The 22,732-nt window shown below is 45.1% G+C and overlaps 1 protein-coding gene across 1 annotated transcript in view; it reads left to right on the top strand.

Moving 5' to 3' along the window:
* Window positions 1-22,732, top strand: part of RNF111 (ring finger protein 111) — a gene marked incomplete in the record, with an annotated part of 1,207,185 nt that overhangs the window by 597,437 nt on the left and 587,016 nt on the right. Inside the window, 1 exon segment of the mRNA XM_044078570.1 lies at window positions 20,789-21,149. Within this exon segment, the coding sequence (XP_043934505.1) occupies window positions 20,789-21,149 (361 nt within the window).

Raw genomic sequence — 22,732 nt, 5'->3', positions numbered from 1 at the left:
AGTGCTGCGAGTTTTTTGCTCTGAACTCCCTGCTTGGGGGGGAGTCCCCCAGAGATGCTCTAGTCCATGCTTGGCCTCCTGGTCTTCTGTATGCTTACCCTCCAGTACCTCTTATTCCCAGGTTTCTACAGAAAGCTCGTCGACTGGGGAGCAAAGTGATCCTTGTTGCCCCGTTTTGGCCTCGCCAGGTATGGTTTCCCTTCCTTTGGTCTCAGGCTCCGCCCTGGGGTCTTGTATCCCATTCCAGATCTGATTTCACACCCATCGGGGTTCCTCATCCGAACCTGGACAGTTTGAAGCTCACAGCTTGGCTGCTCCAGTTCCCATGATCGCTAGGACTCCTGGATTATTCCCTTCAGTTAGGTCTATTCTGGTGGCTGCTCATAAGTCTTCAACCAGGAAGGTTTATCGCAGTAAATGGAAACGATTTTTCCTTTTGGGCTACTCAAAGGAGTTTAAACCCCTTCACGGCTCCTATTTCTGCCATTCTTGATTGTCTAGCTAATATTTTTTTAACAAGAAGCTAGTTCTTCTACCGTCAAGGTTCAATTGCCTGCCATTTCTCATTTTCATGTGGGTAAGAATTCTGCCTCTCAAGCCTCCTCCAGACTGTGTAAAGCCTTTATCAAGGGGTCTTTTCTGTTATGCCCTCCTGTCAAGGATCCTGTTCCCCCATGGGGACCGTACTATGGTTTTTCAAGCTCTGTTCGTGCCGCCTATTGAACCCGCTGCAATCACAAATCTAAAATTCTTATCTTGGAAAACAGCATTTCTGGTGGCTATTACCTTTGCTAAAAGGGTTTCAGAACTGCAGGCCTTGTCCGTCAGAGTTCCTTATATGATTTTCCACAAAGATAGGGTTTCGCTTCGGTCCAATCCATCCTTTCTTCCCAAGGTAGCATCACCAGTTAATATCAGTCAAACCATCAATTTACCAGTTTTCTTTTTTAGTTTTACTAACAAAATGGAATACAAACTCCACTTGCTGGATGTTCATAGACAGTTACAATTTTAGTTACACAGGACAAAAAATTTCCGTAGATCTGATCAACTGTTTATATCCTTCTATAAACTCTTTTTGGGAAAACCTTTCTCCAAGGTCACTATTGCTAGGTGGATTTCTTCATGCATCCTTCAGGTCTATAAGGACAGAGCATGTCTCCTCTGGGTCAGGTGAAAGCTCATTCCACTAGTTCCATGGCTACGTCTGCAGCCTTTTGGTCTCGAGTCTCTCAGGATGATATTTGTTCTGCAGCTACTTGGTCCTCACCTCATACATTTATTTCTCATTACAAATTGGATTTGACTTCCAGAAGGAGAGCATCCTTTGGTTCTGCGGTGCTCCGGAATATCCTTCTATGAGGGTCACCCAGGAGTTTAGTAGCTGGGGAATCTGTCCCACAGGTTGAAGACCAAATGAAGTAAACTACTTCAAATAAAGAAGTTATGTACTCACCATAACTTTCCATCTGAGTAGATATTTTTCTTGTTTCACTGTTGCAGTCATCACATTTGGATTATCGGCTTGCAGTAGCCTCAAGTCGGCCTGATTATCAGTGTCTTGGGTCCTGTGTCGGTTGCTGTCTCATCTTCTGTGACGTCAGGTAGTCAGGGGTATAAAGCATGCATCCGACGCCATTACATCAGTCTTTCTTGATGTGCGGTGCCCAAAGCAGAAGCAGTGTGCAAGTACCGGTCGGCCGACTCCTGAAATTTTCGTTTTCGAGTTTCAGAACCAAAGTCTTAAACTAAAGCTAAGTACCCCACTGGGGAAACTTTTTCTTGCTCTAAACCGATGTCAGTAAAAGTAAATAATTGTATTTCTTGTGGACAGCAAATACCTCATAAAAATTTTCATTCGTACTGTATTCCTTAACTAGGCCCTGACCACGATGTACCTCGCTGTCGGTTTTGTGCCTTATTTAAACCATGAACTATTTGTCATCGGTATATTTTTGCTTCTAAATATTTTGGTACTTGGTTCTTGGTTCATTTATCCAGATGTTCGTGTTTCACTGTTGCAGTCATTACATTTAGGGTAATCTGCTTGCAGGTTGCCATCAGTCAGCCTGAATATCAGTGTTTTGGGTCCTGCGTCAGTTGCTGTCTCCTCTTCCATGACGCCAGGTGTATAAAACATTCAGCCAACACCATTTTATTCAGTCTTTCTTGCCGTGCGGTGCCCGAAGCAGAATCAGTTTGCAAGTGCCGGTTGGCCGACTCCTGAAATTTTCGCATTCGAGTTTCAGAACCAAAGTCTTCAATTAAAGCTAAGTACCCCGTTGGGGAAACTTTTTCTTGCTCCTTACCGATGTCAGTAAAAGTTAATAATTGCATTACTTGTGGGAAGCAAATACCTCATAAGGATTTTCATTTGTACTGTATTCCTTGCCTAGGCCCAGATCATAACGTGTCTTGCTGTCAGTTTTGTGATAAATTTAACCAACGCACTATTAAGCGTCTGTATATCTTTGCTTCTAAATATTTTGGATCCAGATTTAATTACCCTGAAATGTCGTCAGAGAGCAATCCGACTACCGGAGTTCACAAAAACGCAAAGAAAAGGACGGAGACAGACCGTCGAGTTCCAAAACCGACGACGAAGCTTCTCCTAAGCCAGTCGCTGGTACTCAGTGAGGCGCTTTCTCAGTCCCTGATACCCGCTACTTCAGATTCACAGGCCTCTACTGAGACCCATTCGGAGTCCGGTATGCCATGAGGTGCTTCAACTGTGGAACCCGCGGATGTCTACCTTGGATGGGTCCGGAGCCACTGTGCAGGCACCGGCTTCTGAGGGTGTAGTCAGGCCTACTGACTTGCATATTAAACTGACGCCATTTTCTTCTTCAAGGCCTAAAACTCGAACCATGCCTAGAAATCCAGTGCCCAGACCGCATGGTCAGGCCTCTATGCCTAAAAATCAAATGATAAGAATGGCTGAAGACCTTATTACCTTAATCAGGGGAAGCCATTCTTCCCCTCTAAGAGACCTAGGACTGAATTTGCTTATAATACCTCTGACTAGGATTCTGAAATTTCTGATGTTCTTCGTCTACCATTGCTGCAGTCCTGACATATGGGTATTCCGCTGTCCACCATCGGCCCGAATACCAAAGGGCTAGAATCTGGCGTCGGTCATGGCGCTCGAGGCTGACATCAGTATGTGCCAGTACAAATGTGCATGACCGACGCCATACCCTCGGTCTTTCTTGCCGCGTGGTCCTAAGCAAAAGCAGTGTTTGCAAGTGCCGTTCGGCTTTCTGGAATTGTCGGTTTTCGAGTTTCAGACCGGAGACCAAGCTGGGCTAAGTACCCCGTTGGGGACACTTTTGTCTTTTTCTTGCCTCAGTATTACCGACTGTCAGAAAAAGTTAATAACTGTATTTCTTGTGGGAAACAGATTCCTCATAGGGATTACCATTTACTCTGTATTCCTTGTTTGGGCCTGAGCACGGCGTTGTTGGGTGTCGCTTTTGTGCTGCCTTTCATGAGCGCACTATTACACGTCGCTTGGACTGTGCTAGGCTAGTGTTTGGTAAACGGTGCAATTATAACATGCCGTCGGATTCTCCGCCCAGTTCGGCTAAAAACGCAAGGAGTCATCCTTTGCGGTCCAAACAAGATGAGTCCATTGCGGACGCCGGTTCGGTAGAGCCACCGACTACTTCAACGGCTCCTTCTGACAGTTTAGCGGAGTCTCAAGGGGAGCCTTTGCTACTTCAGGAAGTGGCTTCTCCTGTTGCAGGCCAGGCTGAAGGGGCTTCTCATGTGTCGGTGGTTCCCTCCCCTCACAGAGTTTCTAGGCCTCCCCCTTCTCATAGTAAAAGCCTTTCTAAATCTAATTCTGCCCCTGCTGGTGTCTGTCCACAGGGTCCAGCTCCTAGAAAGCACATGTTAAAGGTGGCGGAGGATTTGATTACTTTAATTAGGGGTTCTATGCCTCCCCCTGAGAAAAGGCCCAGGGTAGAGCCAGGGATAGAGGGTCTGGATCAGTCTTCCAATGACCCTGATTCTTCTGTGGAAGAGCTCCAGGATTTCCCTCCCTACTCTGCTTCAGAGGCTGAGGATTCTCCTCCCTCTGCGTCCCCTCCTGAAGATTTTTCTTTTTTGAAACCTTGCATTCCATGAGGGAGCATTTTAAATGGGAAGGCCAGGATTATTCTGATTCTCATAAAAGGCTTAGAGAATTCTTGTTTTTGCCTCAGCATAGGCCTTTGGCTATTCCCCCTGTATTGGATGTTGTTCAGGATGTATTTTCTGAGGCTTCTCTTAACCCTGACTCTTTGCCTCCTGCCCCTGCTAAACCAGATAGATACTGCAGGGTACCGGAAGCTCACTAGTATTTATACAAGAGTCCTAGGGCTGACCCAGACACCATTACTCAAGGCCCCAAGGGTGTCAGGGCTGCTGTGGTTAAGAATCCAGTTCCTTTGGACATGGATGCTAGAGCTCTGGATAGGTGGGGTAAGAAGTTGTATACCTCTTCCACTTTAGCTATGAGTGCTTTACATTGTCAAAATTATTTGCTGGGCCAATTGAAATGTAAAGTTGATGCTTTATCTGAAGGTATTGAATGTCAAGAGCTTCAGGATTTAGTGCATGTTTCAGGCCAAGTTGGTAAGCGTTCTTTGCAATGTGGTTTTGATGCTTTACAGGCTTCTTCCAGGGTGGCTGCTACTAGTTTAGTTCTTCGCAGGCATGCCTGGTTAAGAGTTCAGACGTTGTCAGAGCATGTTAAGGCTCGGATTATGGATGCTCCTTTGCAGTCTGATGTTCTTTTGGCCCTCCGGTTGAATCAGTTTTGAAATAATGGAGGAAAAAGCTAAGTCTATGCGGACAGTTAAGGATTGTTTACAGGATCAGCCCCCTAAGTTCAGTAGGAATTGGCCTACTAAAGGGTGGTCTTTTCCCTCTTCAGATTATCAGTCTAGGGGCAGGTCTAGGCGAGGTAGGGGTAGAGCTTCCTCTCAGGGCCCTGCTACTCCTAGGACTTTGGGTTCTTTTACCCCTTCTGCTGGGGAGGGCAGGGGTCAGTCCTTTCGGAAACAAACTCAATGACCTGCGTCTTCAGCTGTCGGACTCTGCCATGCTGGCAGCTCCTCTAGGAGGAAAACTGGGACTTTTTGCAAAGTATTGGCATTTGGTTACCCAGGACAATGGGTATTGGACATTGTAAATCGGGGCTACAAATTTTATTTCCACACTTTCCCTCCTTTCAAAGGTATGCCAGATGTGCCTCATCAGCAAAGACTGGAAGCACAGGCAAAAAAAAAAAAAAAAAATTTCTTCTCTGCTTCAGTGGAGGGCAATACAGGAAGTACCTTCTGCTGAAAGAGGCACAGGGTTTTATTCCCGTCTTTTCTTAGTGCCAAAAAAAGTAAATACTTGGAGACCAATTCTGGATTTGTCCATTCTAAACACCTTTTTGGAAATTCCAAAGTTCAAGATGTTAACGTTGCAGCAGTTGCTGCCTATGCTGGGCAGGGCTCATTGGATGGTAACTCTGGATCTCACAGAGGCCTATCTTCACATTCCTATCGGGCCCAGTTCCAGGAAGTTCCTGAGATTTCGGAATGGGAATTTGCATTATCAGTTCTCTGCATTGCCCTTTGGCTTGTCTACTGCGCCCAGGGTATTCACAAAAGTCCTGGCTCCAGTAATGGCTTTTTTCAGACTACAAGGTATTCAAATTTATCCTTATCTGGACGACTGTTTGTTTCTGGCTCAAGGCAAGCAAGAACTTCTTCAACGTCTTCACTATGTAATGACAGTTTTAAGATGCCTAGGGTATTCTGTGAACGAAATAAAGTCCAGTCTAGTACCCTCACAAGAGATGTGTTTTCTGGGTGTGAGACTGAATACAGCAACCCAGATGGCATTTCTTACCCTGGACAAACAAAGACATCTTCATCAATACTTCCAACAGCTTTCAGTAATGTCCAGGCTGACTGCAAGGACAGTCCTTCACGCCTTAGGGTTCATGGCATCTTGTATTCTAGTGCTTCCCAATGCCAAACTGCATATGAGGAAGTTACAATGGTATCTCAAAAGCGTGTGGACTCAACACAGCCACGATTTGGACACTGTCATTCAGATTCTCCCTTGCATACAAAAGAATTTCTGTGGTGGGCTCAGGAATGTCACCTAAACAAGGGACTCTCTGTGACCCAGCCAGAGGCATGTCAGATATTGACGACAGACGTCTCGGAGTCGGCCTGGGGAGCTCATCTCGAAGGAAAATGGATTCAAGACCTTTGGCCCCCAGAGCTACTTCATTTACATATCAACATGAAAGAGATGCTGGCAGTTCAATTTGCTTTGGAAGCATTCAAGAGCCTACTTCAGTCAGGACTGGTGTTGATTCGAACAGACAACACAACAGTCATGTGGTACATCAACAAGCAAGGGGGAACCCATTCTTATCCATTGTGCAGACAAGCAATGCTAGTATGGGAAACTGCTTTAAAACTGCACATCACTCTTCGAGCACAGTTTCTGCCAGGAGCACAAAATTCTTTAGCAGATGTTCTGAGCAGGCAGATTGTGGATCCTCGCGAATGGAAGTTGGATCATCAGGTGTTTCTGCAGTTGGCCATGGCTTGGGGAACTCCAGACATAGATCTGTTCGCTTCTCCTCTGACTTATCAACTGCCAAAGTTTTGCACAAGGCTGTTTCATCCGAAAGCCTGGAAAATAGATGCACTATCCTTCAGCTGGAGAAACCTGCACGTGTATGCCTTTCCTCCTTTGCCTCTTCTTCCAAAGGTATTGTTGAAAGTCAGGAGGGAAATGCCTCGCATGATTCTGATAGCACCAGTTTGGCCTCGACAATATTGGTACCCTCTCTTAAGGAGTTTAATTCATGGGACACCTTGGCCATTACCACAGTTTCCTCACTTATTGACTCAGGAGGACAATCATTTTCTCAATATCAGGGTGCAATCTCTTTACCTGACAGCCTGGAGAATTCAGTTTTGAGGAAGGAAGGCCTGCAGCTTCCACAACAAGTTTTGGATGTTCTTTTGGAAGCCGGGCGTCCTACTACTCGGAAAGTTTATGCTGATAAATGGAAGAGTTTTTTCTTTGGAGTGCAGCTCACGGCTTTGATGTTAAATTGCCTAACTTGAGTTGTATTTTGCAATATTTGACTGTTTTGTTAGACAAGGGATTGTCTTTCTCTTCTGTTAAAGTGCATGCTGCAGCTATTTCTGCTCACTATGAATGTGACCCTCCTTTGTTTTCTCATCCATTGGTTAAACAGTTTCTTAGAGGGCAAAGAATATAAGACCCTGAGAAGAGCTCCCACTCCAGCCTGGGATCTTAATTTTGTTTTGGAGAAGCTGACTCTGCCTCCATTTGCACCTGCAGCTACAGCTGAGTTGAAGTTGTTGTCTTGGAAGACTGCTTTTTTGTTGGCTGTTACTTCTACTCAAGGGTCTCTGAATTACAGGCCCTCATGGCAGTAGAACCATTTCTGATTTTTCACAAGGACAGAGTTTCCTTACGTACTAATCCTACTTTTATGCCTAAAGTAATTTCATATGTGGCACTGAACCAATCTATACATTTGCCTACTTTTCTGCTGACCCCCAAAATAAAGGGGTGAAAGTTTTGCATTCTTTGGATGTGCATAGGCATTTAAGATATTATTTGAGCAGAACCACAGAGTTCAGAAGATCTCAACAGTTGTTTGTTTCTTTTGCTTTGACTTCACAAGGGAAAGCTGTTTCAAAACACACTATCTCCAAGTGGATTGGCCATTGTATTGCTTTTTGTTATTCTCATCATGGGAAAGATGTTCCTGCTGGGATCAGGCCTCACTCTACTAGGGCTACGCCACCTCTACTGCTTTTTGAGAGGGGTAGCTGCTAAGGACATTTTGGAGGCAGCTACTTGGAGTTCTGTACATACATATACTGAGCATTATCATTTACCTCTTTATTCTAGGTCTAGGGCTGGGTTTGCCACTGCTATTCTACAGGGCATGTTAGCAGCTCCTAATTCTATTTAGTTGGCCATCCTCCCTGTTTTCCGTTGCTCTGGGATTCTACCCATATGTCAGGACTGCAGCAATGGTAGACTAAGAACATAGTACAGTTTTGTACCTACCATAAATGTAGATGTTCGAGGATATCCATTGCTGCAGTCCAAGTTTCCCTCCCCCTTATTTAGGTTTGGGTTTTGGGTGGTGTTTTTTGCATTCTGACGTCTGAGGCAAGAAAGACTGAGGGTATGGCGTCGGTCATGCGCATTTGTACTGGCACATACTGATGTCAGCCTCGAGCGCCATGACCGACGCCAGATTCTAGCCCTTTGGTATTCGGGCCGATGGTGGACAGCGGAATACCCATATGTCAGGACTGCAGCAATGGATATCCTCGAACATCTACATTTATGGTAGTTACAAAACTGTACTTTTCCTCTGATGACCAGGATTTACTCTTATCTACCTATGAGGATTCTGATGCAGAGGGCTCTTTTCCCTCTGCTTCTCCCCCAGAGGATTTTTCTTTTGGTGAAACCTTGCATACTATTAGGGAACATTTTCGCTGGGAAAGCCAGGATTACTCTCATTCTAAAAAGAGGATTAGGGATTTCTTACTCCTGCCCAACACAGGCCTTAAGCTATCCCTCCTGCGCTAGACATTGTTGATGCCTTTTCAGAATCTAGCTTGGCCCCTGACTCTCTACCTCCTGCTCACAGAAAATCTGATGGATATTACAGGGTTCCTGACTCTCAAGTTCCTTTTTAAAAATCCTACTGCGGATCCTGAGACCATTTTACAGGGACCCAAGGGCATTAAGGCTACTATGGCCAAAAATCCTACCCCTTCTGATAGAGATTCCAGGGCACTGGATAGATGGGGTAAGAAGGTATAAACCTCTGAAACCTTGGCAGTCAGGGCCTTAAATTGCCATTTTCATATGTTAAAGTATCAGCAGCATATTATTGGATTGCTTAAACAGAAAATGATGTTGATTCCTGACTGTGCTGAAAATAAGGATTTACAGGATTTAATGCATTCTGCTGAACAGGTTGGAAAACATACTTTGCAATGTGGTTTTGATTCACTAGAGGCATCTTGCAGGGCTGCTGTCACCGTGTCTTTACTTAGAAGGCATGCTAGGCTTAAGGTGCAATCTTTGCCAGATCATGTTAAAACTAAATTGCTGGATGCTCCCTTAAGTCAAGACCACTTGTTTGTCAACAAAGCAGAAGAAGTTCTTAAAAAGATGGAGGAAAAAGCTAAATCTATGCAGACTGTTAAAGATTTCCTACAAGTACAGCCTCCAAGGTTTAGTAGGCATTGGCCCTCTAAGAATTGGTCCTTTCTTGCCTCTTCCAGGCCTTCTCAGTTCAAATCCAGAACCAGCAGAACACCCAGGCTTCAGTCCCGGGGTACTGACAGGACTAAGCAGTGGGGGGCTCCCACTTCAAAATCAGGGAGTAGTAAGACTCCCCCCTTTGGTAAGCTTTTTCAATGACTTAACTTTAAAACTTCCAAGCACTTCTCAACTGACTGCCCCTTTAGGGGGAAATGTTGCTCTGCAAGCAAAAAACTAGAAATTCATTACCCAGGACAAATGGGTTTTAAATATAGTTTCCCAAGGATGCAGATTTCACTTCCACACGTTGCCAACCCCAAACGATTGGCCAGATCTACCCCCAAATCAGTGGGCAGAGGCTCAAAAGCAAGTACTCTCTCTTAAGATTAAAGGCTATTCAAACTGTACCAGAAGGGGAAAAGGGACAAGGTTTCTACTCAAGACTTTTCCTGGTACCCAGAAAAGACAACTCTGGTGTCCTATCTTGGACCTTTCTATCCTAAACACCTTTTTGGTGATTCCAAAATTCAAGATGCTAACTCTTCACCAGTTGCTTCCCATGCTAGGCAAGGATGCCTGGTTGGCAACACTGGATTTAAAGGAAGCCTACCTGCACATCCCAATCAGGGAATCTTGCAGAAGATACCTACGCTTCAAAGCAGGCTACATGCACTATCAGTTCTCTGCACTGCCCTTTGGCCTATCTACTGCGCCCAGGGTATTCGCAAAGTGCCCAGCTCGTCATTGCATTTTGCAGGCAAAGAAATATTCAGATATACCCATACCTGGACGATTGTCTAATTCAGGCAGGACATACTTTTGAATCATCTGGCATTTGTACAAAAGGTGCTAACTTATCTGGGGTACACCATAAGCAAAAAAAAAATAACATCTGGTACCCTGTCAGCAAATTATGTTTATGGGAGCAAGCTTGAACACAACATCCCAAATGGCTTTCCTCACGCCAGAGAAACCAATTCATTTGCTATCTTACTTCAAACTAATGGCCACATAAACCCTGCTATCTGCAAAGCAAATACTGCAAGCCTTTGGGTTCATGGCCTCCTGCATTCTACTAATTCCATATGCAAAACAGCATATGAGGAAGCTACAATGGTGTCAACATTCTCAGGATCTAGAAGCAATGATTCCTATCATTCCTTGCCTACAGTTGAGTTCCTTTGGGCAGAGGCCTGCCACCAAAACAAAGGTCAACCATTCACTCTACCCCCTGCCACTCAAACCCTAACAGACGCAGCAGACTATGCATGGGTGACTCACCTGGCAGGGAAGTGAATTCAGGGCAAATGGAACCCAAGTCAGATGCACCTGCATATCAATCAAAAAGAAATGTTAGCTGTACAGAATGCTTTGGCAGCCTTCAAGGACCGCATTCTTCCAGGGCAATTAATGGTAAAGACGGACAAACACCACTGTTATGTGGTACATAAGCAGGGGGGGTACCCATTCATACCCCCCTCTCCAGACTTGCCATGGCTCTGTGGAACACAGCCTTGAGCAACCAAGTGCATCTACAGGCTCAATTCCTGCCAGGAAAACTAAATACATTGGCAGACGAACTAAGCAGAAATCTCATGGACCCACACTAGTGGTGGAAACTGGCACCGAAGACTTTCAACATGTTGATAAACAAATGGGGGAGCCCAGAGATAGACCTGTTTGCCTCCCCCCAGAACTACCAATTGGACAAATTGTGCACAAGGACTCCCCAAAAAAAAGCTTGGAAAGTGGATGCTCTGTCTTTCAGTTTATGCCTTTCCTCCCCTGCCTCTCCTCTCCAAAGTACTACTAAAGATCAAACAGGACAAACCAAGGACAATACTGATTACACCAGACTGGCCACGCCAACACTGGTACCCCTTCTTGCGCAGTGTGTCACTGCTGGCTCCATGGCACCTGCCTCAAACCCCTACCCTGCTGTCACAGCAGGAGAGCCAGATTCTGCAGCCTCAGCTTCAAACCCTGTACCTCACAGCCTGGCTAATTACCTAATCTCTCCATTACCATTCCTCAATAAACAAGTGTTGGATGTCATTTTGGAGGCAAGGAAGCCTAGTACTACAAAATCTAATGCTGAAAAAATGGAAAAGATTCTGTGCCTGGAACCTTTCTCAAGGGATGGTCACAGCAGCACCCAATTTACCTCAGATTCTTCAATATTTAACTGAGATGCATCCAAGAGCCTTTCTTTTTCCTCCATCAAAATTCATGCCTCAGCCTTTTCAGCTCATTACAACACAGAACTATTCTCTTCTCTCATCCACTGCTCAAGCAGTTCCTCAGAAGGAGGCCAAAAACTTAAGACCACCCAGGAGATCCCCAACTCCATCCTGGGGACTTACAGCTGGCTCAAAAGGAGGAAGAGTTAAGTGCAGAGTTAAAATTCCTTTCTTGGAAAACAGCCTTCCTTTTAGCAATCACTTCAGCAAGAAGGGTATCTGAATTACAGGCCCTTATGGCAGTGGAGCCTTTCATCATCTTTCATGCGGACAGGGTATCCCTCAGGACCAACCCCTCCTTCATGCCCAAGGTAGTATCCAGTGTGGCTTTTAATCAGTCCATTCATTTGCCAACCTTCTTTTCTAATCCACAGAACAAAGGGAATGAATATTGCACTCTTTAGATGTGCACAGACAACTTAGATTTTACTTGGACAGGACTAAACCTCAAAGGAAGTCTGAACAACTGCTGGTGGCATTTGCTGCAGGGGCAGAGAGGAAGGCTATTTCAAAACAAACCATTTCTAACTAAATAGGCCATTGCATTCATTTCTGCTATAAGCACCATGGAAAACCTATCCCACAGGGGATTAGACCACATTCAACCAGGGCTGCATCTACCTCTACAGCCTTTCTCAGAGGTGTTCCTACCAGGGACATCCTAGAAGCTGCTACCTGGAGTTCTGTACTTACTTTCACCAAGCATTACCATTTTCCAGTTTTTCTCTAAATCCAGAGCTGGCTTTGCCAATCACTGTAGGGTTCTTCCTGCCGGCAGGCAGTCCTCGGTCAGCAGGTTCTTCCTGCCGGCAGGCAGTCCTCGGTCGGCCAGAATCCCAAAGTCTGGGTCCGGCGTCGGCTGTTCAATCATGCTCCCTGACGTCAGAGCGCTAGGAGTACAAAGCTGCCAGCCGACGCCATGTTCTCCAGTCTTTCTTGCCATGCGGTGAAAGCAGTTTGCAAGTGCCGGTCGGCTGACTCCTGATATTTTTTCGTGCTTCAAGTCGGAACACTTACTTCTTCTTAAAGCTAAGTACCCCATTGGGGAAACTTTTTTCTTGCTCAAGTCCGATGTCAGAAAAAGTTAATAATTGCATTTCTTGTGGGAAGCAAATACCTCATAAGGATTTTCATTCTTACTGTATTCCTTGTTTAGGCCCTGACCACGACGTAGCTAGTTGTAGGTTTTGTGCTAGATTTAACCAACGTACGATTAAGCAAAGGTATGATTTTGCTTTTCACTACTTTGGTAGGCGATTTAATTATAAAATGTTGTCGGACACGCTTCCGACTACCGGAGTTCACAAACGACCCAAGGATAAGGACAGGCCTCCGAGGTCCAAATCAGATGACGTTTTACTAGCAGAGCCAACTACAGGTTCAGCCGTCATCAGTGAGGCGCTTTCGCAGCCCCTGTCGTCGGCCATTTCAGAACTGATTGCTGAAACGGACTCCCACGAGGAACCAGCTAAGCCTTTGAGCATTCCAGCTGCAGGACCTTCGGACAATACTCCCTCGGATGGGTCCGGAGCTACTGTGCAGGTACCGGCTTCCGAGGGGGGTTTCAGGCCTACACAGCTTCTGATAAAGGCAAAGTCAAGGACAAAGGCAAAGACTCCTTCTAAATCTAAGACACCAGCTCAGGCCTCTTCTGATCCGGGACCCAAATCTCAGAAACAGCTACTTAAAATGGTTGAGGACTTGCTAACCATGATTAGGGGTTCACATCCCCCTCCAGACAAAAGGCCAAGGCAAGAATTGGATTATGAATCTTCTGATCAGGCATCTATTTCTTCCAGTGTCTTCCTCTGAACAGGAATATTCTTTCCCTCCTTATGAGGATTCTGATGCTGAGGAATCTATTCCTTCAGCTTTTCCTCTTGAGGATTTTTCTTTTGGGGAAACTTTACATGATATGAGGGAACATTTTCACTGCGAAGGACAGGAGTACTCGGAATCTAAGAGAAGGCTTAGGGATTTCCTTCTTCTCCAACATAGACTCCTGGCTATTCGGCCTATTTTGGATATTGTGGATGATGCCTTTTCTGAGGCTAATTTAACTCCTGACTCCTTTCCTCCAGCCCCTGCTAAGCCCGATAGATATTACAGGGTCCCTGATTCCCACCAGTTCCTTTACAAAAATCCTACTGCTGATCCAGAAACCATTTCTCAGGGTCCTAAGGGGGTTAAGGCCGCTTCTGCTAAAAACCCTATTCCGACAGATAAGGATTCTAGAGCTTTGGAGAGATGCGGCAAAAAAGTGTACACTTCTGCTACTTTATCTATTAGAGCTTTGAATTGTCAATTCCATATGCTAAAATATCAGCAATTTCTACTGTCTTATGAAACAAAAGCTAGGTACCATTTCTGCATGTGCAGATAATAAGGATTTACACGGTTTGATGCATGCCACTGAACAAGTGGGGAAGCATGGTTTACACTGGTTTTGATGCCTTGGAGGCCTCTTGCAAGGCGGCTGCCTCTGGCACAGTCATTAGAAGGCATGCTTGGTTAGTTAAAGGAACAAAACTTACCTGATCAAGTGAAAGCAAAGTTATTGGATGCTCCTGTTCAGCATAATGTTTTGTTCGGGCCTAAGGCTGAAGAGGTGATAAAGAAAATGGAGGATAAGGCAAAATCCATGCAAACGGTTAAGGATTTCTTACAAGTTCAGCCCCCAAGATTTAGCAGAAATTGGCCAACAAAAAGTTGGTCCTTTCCCAGCTCGGACAAGCCTCAGAGGGGTAGATATAGGCGCTCCAGAGGGAGGGCCGAAGCACAGACCTCTTACAGACCTAGAAAGTGGAGTGCTTCTACCCCCAGGGGTGGAGAGGACAGACCTCAATCTTATAGAAAACAGGCTTAATGACTCCCCCTGCATGGCTCCAGGAACTTTTCTCCTGGAAGCCCCTCTAGGAGGAAAACTCAACAAAATTGGACTTACATAACCCAAGACAAGTGGGTTTTGGATGTAGTTTCAAGGGGTTACAAATTCCACTTTCATACTTTGCCAAGACCAAACGGATGGCCAGACCTACCAAAACACCAATGGTCAGAGGCATTAAACCAGGTGGGATCCCTCATGGCTATGAGGGCCATAGAACTGGTTCCACAATCAGAGACTGGGCAAGGCTTTTACTCAAGGCTCTTTCTAGTTCCCAGAAAGCAAAATTCATGGAGACCCATCCTGGATCTGTCAGTCTTAAACACTTTCCTGGAGATACCAAAGTTCAAGATACTTGCTCTGCAGCAGCTCCTACCAATGTTGAGCAAAAGTGCATGGATGGTGACATTGGATTTAAAGGAGGCTTACCTACACATCCCCATCAGACAGGAGTGCAGAAAATACCTCGGGTTCAAGGCCGGCTCGAAACATTACCAATTTTCTGCGCTGCCCTTTGGCTTGTCTACTGCGCCCAGGGTCTTCACCAAGTGCCTGGCACCAGTAGTAGCTTATTGCAGACTCAAGGGAATTCAGATTTACCCTTATCTGGACGACTGCATTATTCAAGCAGACAGCAAGGATGTCTTACTACAGCATCTGGAATTCGTTCAAAATCTTCTCAAGTACCTGGGATTCACTGTGAACATAAAAATGTCAAATTTGACACCCACACAACCGATAACTTTTCTGGGTGGTCTTCTAAACACAACAAGCCAGATGGCATTCCTGACATCCGAAAAACAACTACAGCTGGCTTCAACTTTCAAAACCTTGGCGTCAGTAACTCAGCTAACTGCAAGGAAATTCCTGCAGGCTTTGGGTTACATGGCCTCCTGCATCCTTCTCATACCACATGCAAGACTACATATGAGAAAAATACAATGGTACCTAAAAAGTGTATGGTCCCTAGCATTGCCACAGTCTAGACACATAGATTGCTGTCTTGCCTTGCCTACAAAAGGAATTCCATTGGTGGACCATGGCATGTCTTCACAACAAAGGGAAAGCCTTCAGTCTGCCTCCAGCCAGCCATGTGTTAACCACGGACGCCTCAGATTACGCATGGGGAGCCCACTTGCAGGGAAAAGGTCTGCAAGGTTTTTGGACAGAGGATCAGAAGCTCCTACACGTCAATTTAAAAGAGATGTTAGCTGTACAAAATGCCCTCTTGGCTTTCAGGGATCTTCTACAACCAGGACAACTACTGATACGGACAGACAACACCACAGTTATGTGGTACATAAACAAGCAAGGGGGTTCACACTCCTACCCCCTTTGCAGACTAGCCATGACTCTATGGAACACAGCTCTTGCTTGCAAAGTGAATCTACATGCTCAGTTCTTGCCAGGGAAACAAAATATTCTGGCAGATAGCCTGAGCAGGAACCTGTCAGACCCACACGAGTGGATGCTAGACACCCAAATATTCAAGATGATTACAGAGGCCTGGGGCTGCCCGGACATAGATCTATTTGCATCACCCCTCAACCACCAGTTACAGATTTTTTGCACAAGGACATTTCACAAACTAGCATGGAAAGTGGATGCACTATCATTCAGTTGGAGAAACCTCTCTGGGTATGCCTTTCCGCCACTACCTCTTCTTCCACGGGTGTTATTAAAGATCAAGCAGGACAAGCCCAAGATGATGATTTTACTGGCCCCGAATTGGCCTCGTCAATTCTGGTACTCAACACTGATGAATCTATCCCAGGAGCCACCTTGGATTTTACCTCAGATTCCAAATCTTTTGTCCCAACACCAGGGCCAGGTTCTGCACTCTCATGTCAAAACTCTCAAAACTCTCAGCCTGGCGAATTCAGGGTCTATGATTAATCCTTTCCTTCCCAAACAGGTCATGGATGTCATCTTAGAAGCCAGACGGCCTAGCACTAGAAAATCTTATGCAGGTAAATGGAAGAGATTTTGCACCTGGATGCATGCTCAGGATTCGGATCCCCTCATTCTTAATATCCCATTGATTTTACTTTACCTGACAGACATGCTTCATAATGGTTTATCCTTATCCTCCATAAAAATACATGCCTCAGCTATCTCTGCACATTACAATACAGATCCTCCAATCTTTTCACATCCACTTCTGAAACAATATCTCAGAGGAGCAAAGAATTTAAGGACCCTAGGACACCACCCATACCTGCCTGGGACCTCAACTATGTTCTGGAAAAACTCACTCTGCCTCCTTTTGAGCCTGCTGCCACAGCTGATATTAAGTATTTATCATGGAAGACTGCTATCCTGCTGGCTTTGACTTCAGCCAGGAGAGTCTCGGAGTTACAATCACTCATGGCTGTGGAGCCTTATATTATTTTTCACCAAGATAGGGTGTCTTTAAGGACTAATCCTACTTTCATGCCTAAAGTGGTTTCCAAAGTGGCTTTAAATCAAACTATTCACCTGCCAACTTTTTTCACTAATCCACAAAATAAGGGGGAAAGGATCTTGCATTCCTTGGATGTACACAGACAACTTTGTTTTTACCTGGACAGAACCAAGGATATCAGGAAAACAGAGAAACTGTTTGTTTCTTATGCAACAAATTCCCAAGGCAAAGCTATTTCAAAACAGACCATTTTTAAATGGATTGCTCATGGAATCAGATTTTGTTACTCTCATCATGGAAAGCAAATCCCAGGAAAGATTAGGACTCACTCTACCAGAGCTGCTGCTACTTCAGCTGCCTTTCTCAGGGGAGTACCTACCAATGATATTTTGGAAGCTGCAACTTGGAGTTCAGTGCATACTTTCTTAAGCACTATAGTCTCCCTCTTTACTCTAAGTCTAGGGCAGGCTTTGCTTCTGCAGTCTTGCAGGGCCTTCTAGCCGCCCCTTCTACTCTATAACCACCACCCTTTATCTCAGCTTTGGGATTCAACCCTACAGTGATGACTGCAACAGTGAAACACGATGAACATAGTACAGTTGTGTACACTTACCATAAATGTAGATGTTCGAGTGTCTTCACTGTTGCAGTCTGGGTTACCCTTCCTCCTGTCCCTTCTTATACTTTCATTAGTGTAGTTTCCTACTTCACCCTTCTTCTAAGGTGTATTTGCTTCAGGGTATGGGGTTTGTTGTATGTTACTTTTTTGTTTTACTATTGGCCTTCATTTTTGGGCACCTGACATCTGGAGCAAGAAAAACTGGAGAACATGGCGTCGGCTGGCAGCTTTGTACTCCTAGCGCTCTGACGTCAGGGAGCATGACTGAACAGCTGACGCCGGACCCAGACTTTGTGATTCTGGCCGACCGAGGACTGCCTGCCGGCAGGAAGAACATGCCGACCGAGGGCTGCCTGCCGGCAGGAAGAACCCTACAGTGATGACTGCAACAATGAAGACACTCGAACATCTACATTTATGGTAAGTGTACACAACTGTACTTTCTCAGGTACCAAAATACTCCCTGCACTGTGGCTATGGTGCTATGGAAGCTTCCTGTAGGGCTGCAGCTGCAGGCTATGTCATCAGAAGACATGTTTGGCTGAGGGAGCAGTCCCTTCCAGAGCATGTAAAATCCATCCACCTGGACGCCCCTTTGGACAAAGACGTTCTCTTTGGCCCTGACGCTAAGGCTGTACTCAAGAAAATGGAGAATAAGGCTAAGTCTGTGCAGACTGCTAAGGACTTCAAGTCAATCCTCTTAAGTTTCAGCAGAAACTACCCTGCTAAGCATTGGTCCTTTTCCTGCCCAAGCTAAGTTTAGGCAAAGAAAGCCACATAGGGAAAGGAGTCAAAGACCACTCCAGAGGCCTAGGCAGTGGCATTCAGAGCCATTTAGGCCAGGGGTTCAAGGCCACAGACCCCTGGCAAAGAGCATACATGACTCGTCTGTGATCCTCCAATTCCCCTCCCCATAACCTCCCACCCAAGGCTGGAGGGGAGACTGTCACTGTTCCACAAAAACTGGCCTCTCACTACTACAAACCAGTGGGTGATGAACATTATATCAAAAGGTTACAAGCTCAAATTCAAGCAACTTTTGAAACCCTTAGGCTTCCTAGACATTCCACCAACCCAAAAAACAGAGGCATTGACCCAGGTAGAGTTGCTCTGCACTCAGGGCTCAGTGGCACCAGTACCAGGCACTTAAAAGGACGATAATTTTACTCCAGATTCTCGAAGTATCAAGAAAAAAGGCAACCAAGAGTCGACCAATTCCTGCAGGTTCCCATGAAAAACTTCTGCCCATGATCTCTCCAAATTTTTTTCATAGTTACCCTGGATCTAAAAGACGCATACCTGCATATTCCCATAGAGGAATCACACAGAAGCTTCTTATGCTTCAGAGCAGGTATCAGGCACTGTCAATTCTGTGCTCTGCCCTTTGGCTTGTCTGCTGCTCCCCGGGTTTTCGCAGAATGCCTCGCCCCACCGATAACATTCTGCAGAACAAAAGGGGTCCAAGTTTACCCTTATTTGGATGACTGCCTTGTACAGGCAAGAAACCTGGAAGAAATCAAATCAGACTTGCTGTTCACCTAGAACATTTAACCTCCATGGGAGTCACCATTATTGCACAGAAATCTCAAAAAGACCCCTCAACCAGGATTGTGTTCCTAGGGGGGTCTTACTGGATTTGGCTGTCCAAAAGTCCTCCTTACTCCCGAACAAGGTCCCTTTCCTGACTCTGTACTTCAAAAATATGATGGTCAGGGATTACCTCACAGCCAGGGAATACCTCAGGGCCTTGTGGCCTCTTTCATTCTTGTGATTCCCCTGGCCAGACCGGAGATGAGGAAACTACAGTGGTACCTCAGGAATGTGTGGTGCTAACATTCAAAGCCAAGATGAAACCGATTCATTGACTCTGGAAGGAATTCAGCTGGTGGACCCAGGCTTGCTCCCACAACTCTGGTCTCCCCTTTGGATTCACCCCTCAGAGACAAAGTCTGACAACAGATGCATCAGAAGTAGCCTGGGGAACATATGTCAACTGCCTTCAGAATATAGGAAAGTGGGACCCCTAAGCTTAGACACAAACATGTAATTTAAAAGAACATATGGCAGTCCAGAATGGCCTGATAGCCTTTCAAGCGAAATGCAAGCTAAGAGTACTAGTAGTGAAGACAGACAATACCACAGTTGTGATCCATAAATAATCAGGGGGAGACCCACTCTTACCCACTTTGCTGCCTAACAGTGGATGTTTAGGAAACAGCACATTCCTTAGAATTGCATCTCATGGCACAGTACCTGCCGGGTGCACACAGCCATGTAGCAGATAACCTGCGCCTGTCAGACCTCCACAAGTGGCAGCTGCATCGGGAAGTATTTCTCAGTATAGCCAGAAAATGTAGGGTGCCACTGATGGACCTTTTCGCCACAAAGGAAAATGCTCATTTGAGAAACATTTATTCCAGGCACAAAATGAAGTCAGCCTGGAAGACAGATGCCTTCTCTTTCTCTTGGGTGGGCCTATTTCTCTATGCCTTCCTTCCAGTACGTGTGCTCCCCAGGGTGTTGCGAAGAGAAGAGGGGCGAAGAGCAATACTAATAACCTCAGACTGTCCCAGGCAGGAATGTGGTAACCTTTGCTACTCAGCCTAACCAGCACAGAAGCATGGCAGCTCCCATCGAGAATGGACTTACTGACCGTGAACAAGGGCAAGATTGTACAACCCAACCTGCAGAGCCTCAAATTGTCAACATGGAGGATACCTTCATGGAAGGATCCACTCCTCGACAGTCAGGTCCAGAATGTTCTAAAAGAGGCTAGAATACGTAGCACGAGGAAATCTTACTCTACCAAATGGCAAGGATTCTCCCTTTAGTGTGGGACTTCATCTTCCATCTCTCTCCCTCCTCTGTTCTAGCCTTGGCTCTCTTACATAAATACGGAGGTGGTTTCTTACCAATTTGAGCTTATACCGCTCCAAGCTGACCAGTCTTCTCTGACCATAGTCTTCAGGCCGCTGGCTTACAGATAGTCTCAAAACCACACTTGTGCATCTGTATTAATATCCCAGTGCATACTAGCTGAGGTCACGCATTAGACATGTGACCCAGGGAAGGTAAGCTTTGGTACTCCTGCTGGACTTTTAGCGGTGACAGCCTATATGTCAGGAATACTGCAACAGTGATCAGTAGGACATCTACTATAAGTTCTTACACAGCTGTACTGTATGTTGAATATACGTTTTAAGATGTGTTCAGTATGAGTTTCTTGAATTTGTGAGAAATTTTGCATGGTTTTCATGTAGCTTTAAAACAGCTTTGTGATTTGTTTTCAAAACAAATATTGTGTTTACTTGCAGATGGACCTTTGCAGAGATCCCTTCACCACCAAGCATCCTCATGTCCCCATTCACATGGAAACCCTCCTCCCCCACCACAGCCACCTCCACAGACTGAATATGTTATTCCTCATGCAGTGCATCCTTTTCACCCACAACTTCCTCCTCATGCCACAACCCATGCTGTAGCACAGACAGCTCCTCCACCCCCTCATCCTTTGAATAGCACATCATCCACAATTCCACAGCACCTTCCCACTTCACATCAGCCAGTCACTCATCACATACCGGTCCCAACATCCTCTGCACACAGGATTCACCCACACGACGAAATGTTACAGAGACTGGAGGTTCAGAGGCGGAGAATGATGCAGCATCCAACGTAAGTTAAAACCAGCTCTTGAATAACAAAAATCAGATTATGACTTTCTTGTACCCTTTTGTAATTTTTGCTAGATATTTACAGTTAGCTTGTGATTTCACAGTTACTGTATTTTAATGTTTTTGTTGAGATGCTTGCTTATATTTGGAATTATCTAAAACTTGGAGTTCTTTTCATTAAGTGTCTCCTTGTGGTGGATTGGGGTGTAGTAATGTGATTACTTTTGAAGCTGTCAGTCAGCAGGTTCAGCAGTACAACATCTCCACTTCCAAATGGTAGTTTCTTCAGTTTATCAGCACTATGACTGATTTAGTTGTAAGTGGCCAGTTTGTGGGGACACAGTGATGCAGCAGATTGTTCTGCTGCTTATCAGTGCTTGGTTCTCTGATTTCTGCTTGTCTTTCCTTATTTATATTGTTTGCTTGTCTTTTTCCTTTATCCATGCGTGTGTGTTTTGCATAAGATTTTAGTTTTCCCACATTTAGAAACAGTTTTGAAATAGCCTTAAGTGTGTGTGTGTGATGATTATGACATGCAGTGGACTGGGGTCCTTTTCAGGGCTTTTTTTTTCCTTTCTTATAGCCATGCTGACCAGGCTATGGAAAGGCTCTATGTAACCCTTAATTGATAACTTGGATTGGGTACTAGCTGCTAGTACAAGGGTCTAGGGAACTACTAAAGGGGCGGTGAATACCGCACAACGTGGCTGGGCTAATATATGCCTTTTGGGCAGATAGCCCAGTACCAACCTATGAACCTATAAAGCAGACTTTAAAAAATATGTAGACACTGTAACAGAAGGCTGACTTTGGTTTGAAGGCATTGCCTATCCATAACTATCTATTCTTAGGAGCAGTCTTATAGGTATCGTGAAATCCAGCTCAACAGTTCGTGGTATCCTGTGGAAGGAGGTGGAGGGCAAGGCAGCATGACTTGACTGCCTGCCTTTGTGGTGGTGAGATGCTGACAGCCTTAGAAAGGGAACTCTAGGGGAGCGCATCTGCATAAAAAGTAATTACCTTAGCCACACAGTGAGAACGGTTAATAATTCAGTCACTAAAGGATAGTAGTGCATGCAGTATAAAAGCATTGCATTTTTTTATCTAAAAGTTGGTAGTTTGATGTCCTGTTTACAAATTAGTTCCTTTTGATTACTGAAGCATGTAATTTTGTCATCATCATTTTATTATCATTAATACTGAGGAAAGATTACACCTGTTTGATGTGTCCTGAGGCATGTTAATGAGATTTTAGAATAGCACCCTCTTAAAGATAATTTTTACTCCAGGTCCTGTTTTGACCTCAAAAAGATACAAGAACAGCACTTCCTTTTGGACATTGAGTATCATGTTTTGTAAAATACACATTTTGTATCATAGAATAATCTCCAGTTCCTTTGGTGGAACAGGTAGGTTGATTGTGGCAGCATTTGTAATATTTTTCCCCATAATTTTTAACCTGTGGGTTTATCTTCTGTCTTTTCTTACTGTCAGCTTTATGTTGAACAGTGGCCAAAGAGAATTGCCATTGTTTACTACAGGGCTGTCAACCTTTCTGGCATACAAAGAAGCTGTATTAATTCA

This window comes from Protopterus annectens, chromosome 7.part1 (genome assembly GCF_019279795.1).
Source record: "Protopterus annectens isolate FY-2018-M chromosome 7.part1, PAN1.0, whole genome shotgun sequence".
NCBI lineage: Eukaryota > Metazoa > Chordata > Ceratodontiformes > Protopteridae > Protopterus > Protopterus annectens.
The sequence above is the reverse complement of the archived record's forward strand: the minus strand, read 5'-3'. Positions and strand labels throughout refer to the sequence as shown.